The sequence below is a fragment of the Elgaria multicarinata genome, chromosome 16 (genome assembly GCF_023053635.1).
Source record: "Elgaria multicarinata webbii isolate HBS135686 ecotype San Diego chromosome 16, rElgMul1.1.pri, whole genome shotgun sequence".
Lineage (NCBI taxonomy): Eukaryota > Metazoa > Chordata > Lepidosauria > Squamata > Anguidae > Elgaria > Elgaria multicarinata.
Genome location: NC_086186.1, coordinates 11,509,793 through 11,527,247, shown reverse-complemented (window position 1 = coordinate 11,527,247; position 17,455 = coordinate 11,509,793). Strand labels below are relative to the sequence as shown.

Here is a 17,455-nt window from a genome sequence, read left to right as displayed (position 1 = left end):
CATAGGGCTTTGTTTCCAGACCCCTGATCATCCTGGTTGCCCTCCTCTGGAAAGCAGAAGATCACCACCTTTTACTTAGGTGGATTTATGAAAGTGGATTCATTAAGGGAATAAAAAAGGCAATGACATTTGAACAGATGGAAGAATAAAAGCAAGGTTTAACGAAAGCCTAGCAAAGTTAACACACCTCTAGCTTGGTGCTCTCCGTAGTAAGTCCAGAATCCCCAGCTGCAGAGAAAACAGAATTTTTAGAATTCCGAAGTCATCTTGAAACACTTCCTAGTGTCTGAGCCCTTTTCATCTCCAGGGGAAAAGACCTCTGTGGGGAAGGGGGATCCTACTTCAGGAGACAGAATCCGTGACCCATCGTCGTTTCTGGTTCGGAATACCAATTCCCCGGCTCGTGATGTTTGAATGTATTCAGAATCGAGTTGTTTCTGAGCCCAGCGCTGCCTGAGCGTGTGTGTCACGTCAAGGATTTCAATGGGGAAAAAATTAGATGACACTTTGAGGAAACGGTTGAACTGAACAAGAACTCGCTTCTAAAAAAAAAAAAAGTGCTTTTTAACAAAGATTAAAACGAAAGCGTGTGCCAAAGTTATGAGCCGAGGTAGAACTCCTGGGGGTGGGGATTTTAGGGGTCCTCCGAAGAAGCTCATAAATGGTTCTGAATTGAGCTGAGGGGAATGTGCCCGTCTCTCTAAATAACCTCCCAATAACCCTGTGTTCTTTGTTTCCAGGGTCCGGAAAACGGAACGCTGGTCTTGCCTGCTGCTCACAACCTGCAAACGCCAGATTCAAGTCTCGGAGAAGAAACAAACCAAGAAGTCGGTTACTCCCCGTTGAGGGAAACGGCCCCTGGAGAAATAGAGGCCCAAAAGCCTGAGGGGAGAAGTGGTTCCAGCCCAGAGACCCGAGAGCAAAGTGTGGGGGTGCTAAGCCAGGAAGACACGCAGGACACCTCATGGACTTCCCGGAATCCTCTAGCCTTTGATCTCACACTGCCAGTTGGGAAGGAACCTCTGGTTTTGAAAGAAGACGTGAGGAAGCCTTCCTCAAGCTTCCTCGGTGAAGAAATCCAACCCATCCCAGTTCCAAGTCCTCGGAGGAAAAAGAAAGTTGCTCCCGGGTTACCACCTCAGGATGCCAATCTTGAGACTGGGCCTGAAGACCTCTTGGATCAACCTGCCCCACAGACGGAAGCAGTGAGCCCAGGAAAACAAGGAGAAACATTGGAGTTCTCGGGGGACAAGAGGCCTGGGCTGAAAATGGATTTGCAGCTTGAGGGCGAGAGGCCCCCAGCAGTGACGGCCAGACCGTTACTGTTCCCAGAAGTCACCGCAGAAGCCCCGGTTCCCTACCAAAGTGTTTCAGGGGAGCCCCCCACGATTCCGGCAGCGGAAATGCCTCCGGCACGCCACAAACTCCAAGAATCGACTCCGTTTTCTCCGGACGAAGGAGGCCTCATGGAGAGGAACCAGTCTGTGGCCCATTTGCTGAGGGATGTTAAGAGAGAAATAGAAACCTGGCCGCAAGCTCGGCCGGTGGCTTCAGAGCCTGAGCGCCAGCTCACCAGCACTGCTGTCGAGGAGGTCCACGTCACGGAAGAGTCCCCGACTCCTCCGGGGAGCAAAGAAGATGAAGGGGAGGCTTTCCCTCTTGGCGAGAAGCCAGAGGTCAGGGCTAAGGAAAGGGAGAAAACAGCCTCCGAGTCACCCATAACTCAGGACTCATGCCAGCCTGAGACCTCCATGGAGGAGGAGCAAGTGTTGGACCAGACCCAGCACCAAAACCTGGTCTCCTCCCTGAAGAATTATTTGCTGCTCCTCCTGAAGATGACCACGGAACCGGAGAAAAGCAAAGGCAGTGCCAAGCAGGAAGCAAGAGTGGTGGAGGAGAGGAGCCCGCTGACGGCCATCCCGAGGCACCTGCCCGAGGTAGGCATTGCTGGGCTGACCCCCAGGACATCCAGGAAGATCTTTGAGCGGGTGGAAACCAACCAGCTCTTCCAAAGCGCGGAGAGCCTGCAGCTGACTCCCAAGACGTCCAGGAAGCTCACAGGAATGATCAACCAGGAGCTGCTGGCTTGCGAAGGGAGCTTGGTGGCTGAACCAGAGACGCCTCCGTTGCCCTGCGTGCCTTCGATTGTGGTGGGGAGCGTCTCCGGCGAGGCGGTGGGGCTCCCGGATCCGTCGCTGGAGATTCCTAGCGAAGCGGCGCTGGCGGCGTTGCCTAGCGCCACCCCGCAGGAGCTGGCGTCCGGGGCGCGGCGTAAAATCTTCCTGCCCAAAGCCAAGCAGGCCGACGAGGTGGAAGGGGCGCCCCCGGAAGGCCAGGTGCGGGCCAAGAGGGACAGCCCCAGCGTGTCCCCGCAGCAAGGCCGCAGGAACGCGACTCTTTTGCAGACCCCAACCCCGGCTTCTCCTCCTGCGGAGAGGCGCTCCCCGACCCTGGTCAGGAAGATGGCGACGTTAGAAGTGCCCAAGATATACGAGGAGACCCCGGAAGAAAGCAAGACCACGGTGGACGGTTCCCCGGCGGCACCGGAGAGCCTTGAAGTGGCCGCGCCGGACGTTCAAGCTATGGAGTCCCGGAAAACAAACGACCCATTCAAAGGTGAAAAGGAATCATAGAAACAAAGAGTAGTAGAGTTGGAAGGGTCCTACAAGGCCATTGAGTCCAACCCTCTGCTCGATGCAGGAATCCACCTTAAAGCATCCCTGACAGATGGTTGTCCAGCTGCCTCTTGAAGGCCTCTAGTGTGGGAGAGCCCACAACCTCCCTAGGTCATTGGTTCCATTGTCATACTGCTCTGACAGCCAGGAAGTTTTTCCTGATGTCCAGCCAGAATCTAGCTTCCTGTAAGTCAGCTTCCTGTAAGCCAGGGTTCAGGCAGGCATTTTCTGAAGCGCTGGAGATACTGTTCCTCTTGGAGGTAGAGAGGGAGAGAGTCAGATTTGGGGGAGGAAGAGTTTCCTGAGCACATCGGCTGCTCGAGAAATTGACGGCATTTCCTCAGCCTCTCTGCCTCCAGCGGGAGGAGCTGGTCCTTTTCTTTCGGAGCACCCTCACCTTTTCCTTCTCCCAACGGCGTTCTCCAGTCGTAGCCAGGAGGGTAGGCATTGGAGAAAGAGCCTCCAAGGCTGGGGTGGGCCAACCTTTTTGGGCCCGTAGGCACAGTTGTGAGTTTGAAAAACTGTTGCAGACACCACCAGAAAATGGCTGCCTTAGGAGGCTTAGCAAGTCACAAGGGGCAAGTAACATGCCCCAAGAGGCTACCTACAAGACAGAGGTGGGTCTGGGCCCAAACACATTATTTAAACCCACACTTTAATGCTCCGACAGAAACATATTTGTTCATTTTTAAAAAATAAAAAGTGAGAGGATTATGGCACCTTGGTGAAAGGTGCCTGTGGATCCCACATTGACTAGGTTCGCACAACACACTAACCCACACTCAGTGGTTTAATGTGGGTTGTTGTTGAATCGTGGGTTAGCATGTTGTTTTGAACCCAGGACATTTTCCACAGGGTGGCTTGTTAACCACGCAGCGTGGCTTATTTTTCTCAAAACTAAACACTTTTGAGACCCAACGCTTTGTTGTTGGGTTGTTCAGGGTGGTTAACAAGCCATGCTGCATGGTTAACACGCCACCCGGTGGGAAATGTCCTGGGTTCAGACGATGCGTTAACCCACGATTCAACAAACAACCCCACGGTTCAACAGCTACCCACCCTCAACCACTGCATTTGGGTTAGCGTATTGTGTGAACAGCCCCGTTGACCTACCACTGCTCCTGGGAGCAAGAGATGGTCTCGAATGGCGGAAGAGATACTGGTGATAAGAGGCAGGCGATGGTGCAGACAGACATCTTGCCAGTGCACTCCTAGGGGTGCCAGACCACTTTCTTTGGCCCAGGGGAAGGAGTCAGGTTTTCCAAAGTGGAATTCACTCTCCGTTCCGTCCTGCTTCCCCAAGCTACAAGAAGAAATGGGGGCCAAACAGGGCACTCTTGTTCAACCACTGGTGAAGCTCCCTGCCTGTTAGAGACGGACAGACTCGTCTGTTTCCTTCCCATAATTTCACACATTTTCCTTCCAAAGTCCATCCCATCCCATTTCTGCATGCATCTGTATTAAAAAAAAAATCCACCCCAAAACTGTATTTGAATACATATCTAAAAATGAATTTCTGGATAGGCCTCATCTAGAGTATTGCGTCCAGTTCTGGGCTCCACAATTCAAGAAGGAGGCAGACAAGCTGGAGCGTGTTCAGAGGAGGGCAACCAGGATGATCAGGGGTCTGGAAACAAAGCCCTATGAAGAGAGACTGAAAGAACTGGGCATGTTTAGCCTGGAGAAGAGAAGATTGAGGGGAGACTTGATAGCACTCGTCAAATACTTAAAAGGTTGTCACACAGAGGAGGGCCAGGATCTCTTCTCGATCCTCCCAGAGTGCAGGACACGGAATAACGGGCTCAAGTTAAAGGAAGCCAGATTCCGGCTGGACATCAGGAAAAACTTCCTGACTGTTAGAGCAGTGTGACGGTGGAATCAGTTACCTAGGGAGGTTGTGGGCTCTCCCACACTAGAGGCCTTCAAGAGGCAGCTGGACGTCAGGGATGCTTTAAGATGGATTCCTGCATTGAGCAGGGGGTTGGACTCGATAGCCTTGTAGGCCCCTTCCAACTCTGCTATTCTATGATTCTATGATTCTCAGTGTATTTTCACTCTACATTTCTAAAATATACATGTTTATATACATCTCAGTACACTACTTGAGCAGAGAACTCCATTGGGGGGGATCACCAAGTGGCCAAATCCAAAGGATAGCCGTCTTCTGATCCATGCCTTGGTCTGGGAGCTGTGGATCAGGTTTGTGGCTCAGTGGCAGAGCACCTGTTTTGCATGCAGATGGTCCTGGGTTCAATCCCCAGATTCCCACATAGGGCCAGCCTGAAATCCTGGGCAGCTGCTGCCAGTCTGTGTCAACAATACTAGGCTAGATGGACCAAGGGTCTGACTCCGTATAAAGCAGCTGCCTACGTTCCTGGGCTTCCTCGTTTCCATCAAAACGCAGGCTAAACAAATTCCTTGAGCGTCCCTACTGTCAGTTCAGCTCTCGCCTCCCGGAACTGACAACGTGCCCATTTCAGAGGAAAGCAGGCTGAGGTCCCGCAGATCCCAAACGGCCATGTTAGTCCTGCCGCTACACTGACCCCCTTTCTTTCTGTAGCCCCACAGGTCATTCGCAAGATCCGAGCTGAGCAGTTCTCCGACGCCTCCGGAAACCTGAAGCTCTGGTGCCAGTTCTTCAATATCTTGAGCGACTCCAAGCTGACCTGGTACAAGGACGAGGTTCCCGTGGCGGAGGCCAAGAGGAGGTTGGTGGCAGAGAAGCCGCCTCTGTGGTGGGCAGTGGCTGTAACTCAGTGGAAAGAGGAGCTGTAGCATAGGGATAAGAGCCCCTGCTTCGGAACCAGAAGGCCCCCGGTTTGATCCCCAGGTAGGGCTGGAAATCTTCGTGCCGGACAGCATTACCCAAACTGGGCTAGTATTCCTATTTTCCTCTATCTTTCAACGACCGGAGAAGGGGCTTCTTTACCCTTCGTTCCTTCTTGTCCTAAGAAACCCAGGGCCTGGAGGGGCAGAAGCCAATAAAGGCCAGCTGCTGCTGGCTCAGTCTGGTAGCACAGTGTCCTTCCGGAAGGGCAGGCCGACCTTGGCTGAAGGGATGTGTATGGACGGAATGCCAAATGGGCCACCCTTTCCCAAAGAATGCGTGTGAGGTTGCTTTTTTAAATTTCCGCGTAGACGTCACCCAGCACCTGGAATCCTAGATGGCATCCCTTTTTGGTGGGGGTGGGGGGGGTGTCCAGGCAGTGCAGTGGGGAAGATGGTGAGCAGAGAGAATCCACAAAAAGCAGCAGAGCCATTAAAAGAATTAGGCAGGGGCGATGGGATGGCAGGGTGTCGTTGCGGTACGTTCGGAATAGAGAGGACCAAAACCGTTTCTACGCCACCTTCTTTCAAAAGGAGGCATCGAGGCGATGTACAAGAATCTGAAACGAAGTCTGGGGGGGGAGTGGAGGACGAAGGGTAGGAATTGCCATGGATGGTGGCAGCATCCTAGTGGGGCATTCCTCTCTAGATGGCATCGTGCCCGGTGCCCCCAAAATCTGGGGCAGCCTCTGCTCCTTCCCTGCCTTTCATGGTAGCTTGAAGGCAAGTGTGGTGTAGTGGCTAGAGCGTCGGACTGGGAGTCGGGAGATCCGGGTTCTAGTCCTCACTCGGCCATGGAAACCCACTGGGTGACTCTGGGCCAGTCACAGACTCTCAGCCCAACCTGCCTCACAGGGTTGTTGTTGTGAGGATAAGATGGAGAAGAGGAGGATTATATACACCGCCTTGGGTATCTTGGAGGAAAAAAGGCGGGATAGAAATGCCATAATATAAATAAATAAATAAGTGCACAAGTTGCTCAGCTGTCAGTGGTGGCTGGTGGCTCTGATTTTGGTGGGGCTGTGACTCCATTCTGAGTCTGAGTCAGAACCTGCCAGCACTCACTGAACCCCAGAATGCTTTCACAGCCCCGCCAGAATCAGAGCTGCCAGCCTCCACTACCTAGAATCATAGAATAGTAGAGTTGGAAGGGGCCTACAAGGCCATCGAATCCAACCTCGGCTCCATGCAGGAATCCACCTTAAAGCATCCCTGATGGATGGTTGTCCAGCTGTAGTGTGCACCGGTCTTATTTCCTGCTGGCCTCTCTTCCAGCTCCGGGGACGAAGGGCAGGCTGCCCTGGCCATTGTGCAAGTCTCCCTGAAGGATGGCGGCGTCTACCAGTGCACTGTCCGGAACGAATACGGCACGGACTCCACTGACTTCCTGCTGAGTGCTGAAGGTGAGACCCAGCTGCCCCTCGGAGAGGCACTCGCCCCGTGAGGTCTGTGCAGCAGGTGGGCAGGTGCCGTCCGGCTCGGACGGAGGGTCACGGCTCTGTCTGCACCTGGCTTAATCCCACGGTGCACCATTGCATCAGTGTGCAACTGAGCATTACTTCCCCACATGGCCATGCAGTCCAAAAGAGCCGCAGGATACCAGGAGTTGAGAGCATGAACATAGCAACTGAGTGCAGTACGCAACGTTTCTGGTTGCCAAGCAGCCCTGCCTGGAGGTGGGGCAGGCACATGCACTCCAGAGGCTGGTGGCAGAGAAGCTTGTCAGAGCCAGTGTGGTGTAGTGGCTAAGGTGTCGGACTGGGAGTCGGGAGATCTGGGTTCTAGTCCCCGCTCGGCCATGGGAACCCACTGGGTGACTTTGGGCCAGTCACAGGCTCTCAGCCCAACCTACCTCACAGGGTTGTTGTTGTTGTGAGGATAACAAGGAGAGGAGGATGATTATGTACACCGCCTTGGGTTCCTTGGAGGAAAAAAGCCGGGATATAAATGTAATAATAAATAAATAAATAAATAAATAAATAAATAAATAAATAAAGAAGCTGAACTTGCATGGGGATCTTCAAGCGTGAAAAGGGAGCGTGTCCACAGGCAAGCTTTAAATCAAGTGGGATGGAGGATTCTTGCTTTCCTGTCTGAGGGTGTGTGAGGAATGTATTTCAGTTCATTGCTGACCACAATTGACCCAGCTCACACTTCCCAGAGTCCATTGCAGTCTGCGCTCGAAGTCTGTACGCTTCCAAGCTTGTGACGTAACGCACAGAGCGACAACAACAACAACAACATCCTGTGTTAGGAAAACGCATATTTTTGAAAAATGCTCACAAAGATGCTTTTAATGGGAGAAAAATGTGTACAGTTTTTTTTAAAAAAGGGCACAACTGATGCTGATGTTTGAGCAAAGGCACACAAAAATGTCTCAGTCTGCACAAGGTTTGAGGTGGGATTTGGGGAACCTTGACGCGTTCCAGCTTTGCGGATTTGCTCATTCCTATTCCCCAGCCTCTTTTCAGTAAAAGCCCATATCTGTGATACATGTGGGTCTCTCTCTTTCTCTCTCTTCTCAGTGCTTTCGGGATTTATCTCCAAAGAAGAAATAGAAGGTAAAGTATGCCCAGGACATGGCGGGGTGAGTCTGTGCCCCTCCAGGTAACGTGGGCCCCGTTCTGTGCCTGAGCCCCACATGCTCCTGCCGCGTGGTTGATGTTGGCTCAAAGAGAGTTCGAGAAGCCAAGTGGCTTCTCTTTCATGCCATGGCCCAGGGTTCAGGGAGAGGAAGGCACTTGGTTGATTTCTGGTTTGAGTGGGGCCCCCGCTTTCTGTCTTCCTCCAAGTGACTTTTCCTTGTGTGTGTGTACATAGCGCAGTGTGATAGAGCACTTGCTTTGCATGCAGACGGTCCCAGGTTCAATCCCCGGCTTCTCCAGGTAGGGCGAAGAAAGAACCCTGTCTGGAACCTTGGAGAGCTGCTGCTGCCAGTCAGTGTCGACAAAACTGCCCTGGATGGACCAATGGTCTGACTCAGTATAACCAACAAACAGAAGGCTGCAGTTGATAATAAAGAATGCTGAAGGGCATACAACTGCATGTATGATTTGCTTATCAAGAACATAAGATCACTGAATATAGTTTATCAACAATTTTGGATTTTAAAGAAGTCTAAAGCTCCAAATCAAGTCAAAAGTAATATCGTCGCCCTTCATAAACAGTTATATGAGCCTTGTGTGGCGCAGAGCAGTAAAGCAGCAGTTTTTGCAGCTGAAACTCTCCTCACGGCCTGAGTTCGATCCCAGCGGAAGCTGGTTCTCAGGCAGCCGCCTCGGGTCGACTCAGCCTTCCATCCTCCCGAGGTCAGTAAAATGAGTACCCAGTTAGCTGGGGGAAAGGTAATAATGGCCGGGGAAGGCAACAGCAAACCACCCCGCTATAAGGCCTGCCAAGGAAACGTCAGCGAAAGCTGGCGTCCCTCCAAGAGTCAGCAATGACTCAGTGCTTGCACAAGAGGTTCCTTCCCTTCCCTTCCCTTCCCTTCCCTTCCCTTCCCTTCCCTTCCCTTCCCTTCCCTTCCCTTCCCTTCCCTTTCCTTTCCTTCATAAACAGTTACATTCAGGGTATTGCATCTAACGGACAAAGTTATTTCCACAAGCAACGTTGTGTCCAACAGAATAAGTTATTACAACAAACTACGTTGTTTAATTTATAAGTCTGCCAGACAAAGTTGTTGCAACAGGCTGTTGGATAATCACTAGGCTTCTAACCTGTTTGAAGTTACAGGTTGAACCAGTGAATAGCAGAGTAACAACGGCTCTTTGTTAGGATGCAGCAAAGACCAATAAGGCAAAGGATTCTTTGTAAGTTTTAAAAGTAAATCCTTTACTGACAGATTTATAATTTAGTTATGGCAGCACAAGTTACAAATACTCACAGACGATCACATCAATACAGCACACATCAAGTTGGGGTAAGATGAGGAAGAAGGTAGAAAATATGATACAAACCGTTTCTTATATAGACAGTCCTGTACAAATTATGCAACCACTAATTGAACAATCTCAGAAAATGACTCCATGCAATAATCCAATAATTCAATAAGTGTCCACCCGCAAAGTTGACCTTTAAGTGATTATGTTCTGCTGACTCCTCACTTCTTCCAGGTTTGCAGGAAATTGTAGAAATAATGGAAAAGATAAAAACCAGGATCCATTCCAGGACCCAACACAGGCTACGTTGAAACGGCCAGCTCTGTCTGGCAGGCTTATAAATTAAACAACGTAGTTTGTTGTAATAATGTATTCTGTTGGACACGACGTTGCTTGTGGAAATAACTTTGTCCGTTAGACCCAATACCCTGAATGTAACTGTTTATGAAGGGCGACGATATTACTTTTGACTTGATTTGGAGCTTTAGACTTCTTTAAAATCCAAAATTGTTGATAAACTAAATTCAGTGATCTTACGTTCTTGATATGCAAATCATTACCATGCAGTTGCATGCCCCTTGGCATTCTTTATTACTGACCCAGTATAAGGCAGCTTTCTATGTTCCTCTCTCTCTCTCTCTCTCTCTCTCTCTCTCTCTCTCTCTCTCTCTCGACTCCAAGGTGATGATGATAATGACAACTAGCTAGACTGCCCCCTCCCTTAAAATGAGGGTGATGGGCCACTTGTACTCCTCCAGATGTTGCTGGCCTGCAACTTCCATCAACCTTAGCCAGCCTATCCAGTGGTGAGGAACGTTGGGGCTGCAACACCTGAAGGGCTGCAAGTTGCCCACCCCTGCTTCAAAATAACTAAGTAGACTAGGTCTGCCCTGAATTCTAACCTGGGGTGGTGTATCAGGGAGAGAGTCCACACACACACACACACTCTGCTCATCTGCTGCTGCAGCAAAAGTCATGCCCCCTAGATCAGGGCTAAGCAGAAGGGAAATCTCCAGATGTTTTAGACTTCAACTCCCAGAAGCCCCAGCCTGCCAGCGTTGCCGATGGTCAAGAATGTTGGCCGTTGCCCACCCCTGCCCTAGTACTTTCAGTGGCCCCTTTCCAGGAACGGGACCCCATCTGGTTAAGCGGCCTTCCCTCCTGCTCAGCCTTTCCCCACCCTTTTCCGTCTCTCTTACAGCTGGGGAGGAGATCGAGATGACGCCCATGGTGTTCGCCAAAGGTCTGGCGGATTCTGGCTTCTGGGGGGACAAGCTCTTTGGCCGGATCATGGTGGAGGACCTGGCGGCAGGCCAGGGCTTCCTGCGCAAGGCGTGCCGTGCCCGGGCCATCTACGGCCTCGAGCCGGTCTTCGAGTCCGGGCTGACGGGCGTCATCAAGGTCCGCAATCTCATTGCCTTTGGTGGGCGTAGCGAGAGCACGCTGGTGGAGAGGAACTACGACATCACCATCCAGGTGGGTAGAAGGAAAGGCGGTGACGATGAGCAGATTTGCGCAAATCGCTCAGGAATTTGCACAAATCCAGAACTGAGTCTGGCTCTGTTGTCCCTGCCAAATGTTCTAAAACTGTCCCTTATCCATAAAGAACTTGTAACTATCTTGCTAATGGCAGCGTGCCTAGAAATTGCTGAGCTTTGGAAAGATTTGAAGGGGCCCGCGTTAAATGGCTGGAAGAGGAAAGTATGGGGCATAGCCTGTTCTGAAGAGTTAACATACCACCGTAGGGTCTTGTCGGGGCAACTGAGACATGATCCTTTTGAAACAAGATGGTCCCCTTTTGTAAACTATGTTAAAGATTCCATTGACTGAATTAAACCTCTGCGTAACTAATTTCTCCTTTACCATTGCTACTATCCAATGAGGTTGGAACTGGATCAGGTAAGATAGATATGTAAAATCGATAAGATAATGCTTTACTGTTAAAGCCTTTTAGTGTTTTTAATGACTAAATTTAAAAAGAAAAAGAAAAAAAGCATTTTGCGCAAATCATGGAAGCTGCGGAAAAATGCGCAAAATGCCCGGGAAATCCGCAGACTGGAGATTGAGTTGGGGGGCCGCAGTGGAAACGAAGTCCAGGGCTGGGGGTGAATCTAGGAAAACTTGTCGAACTCTACCCCCAAACAGATTTCATTGACATCCTTACCCACATAGAAAACGGCCCCTTTGTTTAAGCATCCTCTGCATCTGCCCATGCTGGCCTCCCCGTTACTTTTTTGCGGTGTGCGTGATTTGCGTGCGCCGCACTCATACGCCTCTCCAGGCTAGGCGGGTTCAAGGCGGATTTGTTTGCCCCTTGCAGGAGTGCAAGATCCAGAACTCTAGCCGGGAATACTGCAAGATCTTCGCTGCGGAGGCCCGAGCCATCCCTGCCTTTGGGACAGTGCCTGAGTAAGTTGCACCGCTCCACCCCAGCTCATGACATTCCAGGGTTCCTGCTTTGAACCGTCTGGGGCCCTTAGTGCAGGGGGTGGTGGGGAGGAGTTTGGCAAACCAACCAGCGTTGGCTTTCTCTCGCACTCTGGGCCCAACCCGCACCATTGTCCCAGGAGGGGGAGGCATGGCATTCTCTTTTATCTTGTCACTGCTTGGAGAAGGGGCGGATGGGCGGCGGCACAGAGGAAGAGAACGGCCAGGGCGCACTGGAAGTCAGCAGTGGGCCTCCTGCTGGGTGTGAGCCTCAGCAAGGGCCCAATTACGCCAACCCTTAGCACCAGCCCTAGAGAGACACGTCAGCACTTGGCCGGCAACGTGAGCTCCGTCTTACGGTGTGGGTCTGCAAAAATAGTCCTGTATGGAGTGTCTCTTCCGGAACTGACCGACGTCGCAGTAACCGGAGAGGACGTCTCCTTCTGCACAGAATAATCCCTCTTTACCTGATCTACCGCCCGGCAAACAATATTCCCTACGCCACCATGGAGGAGGACCTGCCTGGCCTGTTTGAGCGCTACTGCGGGCGAGAGCGAGACGGCGCCAGCCTGGTGCCAGCCAGCTCCTCCGAGGTTGGGCAGAAATGCTGCACCTTTCAGCACTGGCTTTACCTGTGGACGAACGGCAACATCCTAGTGACGGACTTGGAAGGTGAGGCTCAGTGCTGCCACATGTCCCAGTCCCTGAACTTTCCGAGAACGGGCCACAGCCGCCTCCTCCCCCCCTCCCCCGGACGGATTCTTTCCCCAACTTGGCATCCTTCAGATGCGTTGGACTACAACTTCCATCATCCCCATTTCTGGAGGTGATGGGAGATGTAGTCCAACATATCTGGAGGCCAGCTGGGTCCGAGGAAACTGGCCCATCTTAACCCTGCGGCGGATTTAAATTTGGAAACTGGGGTTCCACTGTGCACACCCCTTCCCTGGAAAGTCTAAGGATCAGGTTATCCCAGAATTAAAAGAGACGGAACGTTCTTTTTTTCTGAATGCTTTGCCACGCTTCCCATGGCGGCCCTTTTGTGGTGGTGCCCGGGACAGATTCCCAAATTGCCAAATGGGTCTACAGCCCCAAAATGTTTGCCCACTTCTGGCATGGCTCATTTCTGATCTGCTCCACGACCTCATCCGACCTTCTTTTTGCAGGTGTTGGGTGGAAGGTCACCAATGTGAGGATTGCTACCAAAACGAAGGGGTAAGTGACCACCTGGCAACATGTTTGAGGGATGCCCATTCTGGGCCCCGATGCTGCACAGCAGGGCCAACCGAGGCAAGGAACATCAGGACTGCGTTGTGCAGGGCAGGGGGTTTCACCGTGTCCCTCGTGCCACAGTCCCAAGGAAAACCCTCCACCTCCCCCACAGGTGCTCTTTGTCACACGAGGGCCCTTGACAGCTTCCTCCTGTTGCCAAATAGCAGCCCAGTGATGACTTTTGTGCTCCGTAATGATCCAAGGCGTGGGCGGCAGGAATCTAAGGTTAGGCCGCCAGGACCCGGGAGAGCTAGGAGTAACAGAACTCCACACCCGCAAAGTATGGAGGTCTTACTTTAATAACACAAACAAGATATGGCAGGTCAGAAGCAAGAGTCCTGGGGGAAGCAAGGTTCAGGGCTCCCACTCCAAGCAGGGCCAGAGGCACAGGCAAAGTCCAGGCGTGGACAGAAGTCAGAGTCCAAGAGCACACAATCCAAGCAGGGCCAGAGGCAAAGTCCAGGGACAGGCAGGAGTCAAGTCTGAAAGCAAACCTGAGTCTGAGCGGGGCCGGAGGCAGGAGACATGGTCTAACGACAAGCAGGGTCCAAGAGAAGCAAGGTTCCAACAGGGCCAGAGGTAAGGGACATGGTCACAGCAAAGATCCGGGCAAGGCCCAGCAGGAACCAGGAGCCGGCTACAGCAGATCTAGAAGACCATGTTGCTGAGGCAAAGGCTAGAGCGGAAATGCTGGTCTTATATAGTCCTTACCCTCGCTGATCCACATTAGCCCACCCTGGAGTGCTGCTGGCAAGGGGCCCGAGTCCTGCGAGCACTCTGCAGCAGAACAGCCCCTGACCGTAGACCTGGGTCCTGTGAATACTCAGCACCGGCACAATCCTGACATGCTCCCAGAGTGCCTCGTGGCACAGCCTTTAATTTCTGCAGTGGCTTCCCCATCTGTAGAATGGGGCAGGGCCGGCCCTACCATTAGCACCAAGAGGATCAAGGAGAGAACTGACGGCGCCCTCTCCCGTTCCATGTACACAAGCCAACGGGACAGTTTCTTCAACGCCAACTTGAAGAAACTGAAGGCATCAGGTTAGCTTAGTGGGGACAGGCTGCTAAGCTCTGTCTTCCCTTGGCGCTCAGCTCTCTCCTCCGACCTCTTCCTGCCACCTCCCAGCAACTGCCGCCTGAGGCAGCCGCCTCACTCTGCCTAACGGTAGGGCCGGCCCTGGGCGTACGTATAATCAGGGTGGGGCGTGCAGGAGAGATTGCCCGGCTGAACAACCCTCTCTTTCTCCTGCCAGGTACCAAGGCCTGAAGGAGAGCTGCTGCCCTAACCTGCTAGACCAATTTGCTGCCTCTCACCAGTGTAACCGCTACTGTGAGCTCCTGGCCCTGAAGAGCCTTGAAATTCCTCCGCCTCCCCCGAAAGGCAAGGGCTCTCGGAGCCCCAACATGGGCAGAAAGGCCCCCTCGGCCCAGTCCAGCCCCCAGCTCCAGAAGAAAGGCCTGGCCAGCCCCCAGGCCTCCAGGAAAGGTTCTCTGAGCCCCAAGAGCGCCCGAAAGGGCCCTGACAATGCGGGCGAGCCGAGGCCCAGGGGAAAGGACAACGGCAAGGCCAGCCGGCCGCAGTGACGGGCGCGGGGAGCCTTCCCCGATGTGCGTTGCATGTGCCTGTGAGGGGGGAGCAGGAGCCACGGCAGCCCCTGCTACGCCCTCCCGTGGCTCCTCCCCTCCGATGTGTGAGGCCTGTGTGTGGTGTTTGAGGGGAGGGGGCCAGGGCTCAGAGAGGGCCCTGCTCACGGGGGGGGGGGGGGCTCTGGAAGGGATCAGGAGGTCAAAAGACTGTGCGGAAGCAGTGGTCCGTTCCTGGCTGACCCCACGTGGAGGGGGGGGGGCTGTGTATCCGCATGGCGCAAGAGCCTGGAACCCTGCTCGGGAGGCTAGGCGACATCTCCTCCGCGGGCGGTAGATCAAAGGGCTGCTCCTGTCGTTCCCCATAGGAGGCGGTCACAGGAGGGACGTGTGGGCCGGCACGCCCTCTGGCCCCGACGTGGGGCCTCGCGCACTTCACCCCCAACGCTCTCGGCACTTCCTCACCAAAGACCCATCCCGTGCTGCTTTCCCCACGATGGTGTGGGTCACGGCCCCAGAGACCCCTTTCCCCCTTTGCCGCCTAGTCCACTCGCCCTACTGCTATCCCAGAGAATGCATGGCAGAGAAGAAATAATGGCTCCCCCACCCCACCCCCGCACCCCCACCCTCCTGGCTCGGTGGGGGAAACTGCTTTCTTGACGGGGCGACGTCGGAGGGCGGGCAGGCGGGCTGCCGTCTGCCTTCCGTCTGCCCTCGGGGCAATTAAAATGTCAAGAGGTTCCACGGCTGATGAGTTTACAAGCTGCCCTTGAACGAGGGCGGAGTGGTTGAACGTTGCAGAGGGGCAACTCGCCTTCTTCGTCTTCCCCTCCCACCCGGGTCGCAGGGCGGTAGAGCCCCCCGCTTTGCCCGCAGAAGGTCCCAGGTCCCTGTTGAAAAGGATCAGAGACCAGCCGCCGGAAGGGGCCGCTAGCTTCCGTCCTGGGCCCGATGGACGATTCGGTTTCGCAGCTCCATCACCTCCCTAAAAAACTTGGATGTGACAACCTGCTCTGTCCTTGCGTTGCATCAGCGACCAGTCTGCCTGCCGGATAGAAATGTCTCTTCCTCAGCATAGAAGGGCCGGGATGGTCGGGCACCTGTCGAGGGCCCACACCCAATCAGGGGCCCCGCTGACAAGCCTCCCCCTCCCTCCCCCCTCTGGGAGTTGCTCCTTCACCGTCGCAACCTGCTTGTTCCCCCTCCTCTCCCTTCCGCCCACCAATGAGAGCGGTGAAAAGGAGAAGCATTAGGCGCCGCTTCCCGCTCGGCTCCCTGGCGCTCTGCCCGCCAAGCAAGCAGCGGGGAGCAGTGATGAGAAAGAGGAGGAGGAGCATGCAGGTTGAACTTTCATTATCTGAGGCAGTCAGCCTGTGTGCACCAGTTGCTGGGGAACATGGGTGGGAGGGTGCTGTCGTACCATGCTTTTTTTGGTCCCAGGTCGACAGCTGGTTGGCCCCTGTGTGAAAGGGCTGGGCTAGATGGTCTGATCCAGCAGGGCTCTTGTTTCGTTCCTCTGTTCATGGTGGCAATGGCGATGAAGGTGCCATGCTCAAGGGCCCTCCGAAACATGGTGCCGGCACGGAAGCCTGCTTTCTGTTGAAATATACCCCCCTCCACTTGCCCTACCCATAGTAGCTCGCTTGTTTTCCTTACATTGCACATCCGTGGCTTGTCCCCACTTTTGCTGTTCTCCAGGGGTGGGGTGGGGTTCACCCCTGTAGCACAGCATGTTCCCAGCTGGCCATCAAACAGCACAGCCCCAGAATCATCCTTTCCTTTTGGGGCTGGGCTTCTGCTCCTGGACTAGCCACCCCCCCCCCCCCAGTCCAGCATAGGGAGTTTTTGATGGAGGGGAGACACTGGATAACAGATGCCATGTGGAGCAGCATTCGTCATGTAGGGGTTCAAGGCCGGCTTTTCACCATAGACCGAGATTTCCAGAGAACTGACTGAAGCCAGGCAGGTGCCAAGGTCTGGCTCTTAACTCAAATCGGCCACCATGGTCAAGAACACCTTTGCTTTCCCTTCATTATCCATTGTCTTCTGAGGTCTGTTTTGGAGTGAGGAGGCGGCCCTGTGGCAGCAGGGAAAGCAGCCTGGTGCTTTCCAGATGTTTTGGATTCTATCCACCAGCCCTAGCCGGCACGGGCAGTGGTTGGGGATTATGGGAGTTGTGATGCAAAATATTTGGACGGTACCGGGTAGCCTGCCGCCTGCCTCCTGCCCTGGGCTGATATGATAATTAGCAAAGATGGAGCAGTTGGGACGGAGTTAGCAAAGATGCAGCAGTTGAATTTCTTACTGGCTTGCAGGGTTTCCTTTACAGCTTGGACCGTTGTGCATTTCCAGAGTTTTGACTATGACGACTCGGCACAAATATTCCTGCTCTGTTTTCACACTTGACGGTTGCAGGAGCCCAAGATTGGGGTCAGTCTGAGTTGTGAAGACCACCCTGGCCCAACGAATAGGTCATGCAACAAGGGTATTGAATCTTCAGGGCTTCTGCTGATGTGCACTGGTTTTGGGTTGTGCAGGGTCCCATCCTAGCTACAAGGTTCCTTCTTGTGCAGGAGCCTGGGAGCCCCCTTGCCTGACAGGGGCATAGAAGGATAGTAGATAGGAGGATGGTCTGGATCTTCTGGAACCAGAGAGAGGGGGCAACCTAGTTTTATGGCCCGAGAAATGCTGCTTATAAAATAGAGGGAACAGGTGGATACTCCACCTATGGATACAGCTGAGAACTGCTTTTTAACATTTCTGGGTGTGCGCCCACGTGTCGAGATCTGATCT

The 17,455-nt window shown here is 53.4% G+C and overlaps 1 protein-coding gene across 1 annotated transcript in view; it reads left to right on the top strand.

Annotated features, from left to right (window-relative positions):
• Positions 1-14,833, top strand: part of ALPK3 (alpha kinase 3) — a 48,156-nt gene extending 33,323 nt beyond the window's left edge. The window contains exons 5-13 of the mRNA XM_063142276.1: positions 741-2,616; positions 5,236-5,383; positions 6,777-6,904; positions 8,027-8,062; positions 10,581-10,855; positions 11,700-11,788; positions 12,258-12,478; positions 12,973-13,021; positions 14,332-14,833. Coding sequence (XP_062998346.1) covers positions 741-2,616; positions 5,236-5,383; positions 6,777-6,904; positions 8,027-8,062; positions 10,581-10,855; positions 11,700-11,788; positions 12,258-12,478; positions 12,973-13,021; positions 14,332-14,662 — 3,153 coding nt within the window. The 3' untranslated portion in view covers positions 14,663-14,833. The remainder of the gene's footprint in view (positions 1-740; positions 2,617-5,235; positions 5,384-6,776; positions 6,905-8,026; positions 8,063-10,580; positions 10,856-11,699; positions 11,789-12,257; positions 12,479-12,972; positions 13,022-14,331) is intronic.
• Positions 14,834-17,455: the final 2,622 nt, after the last annotated feature.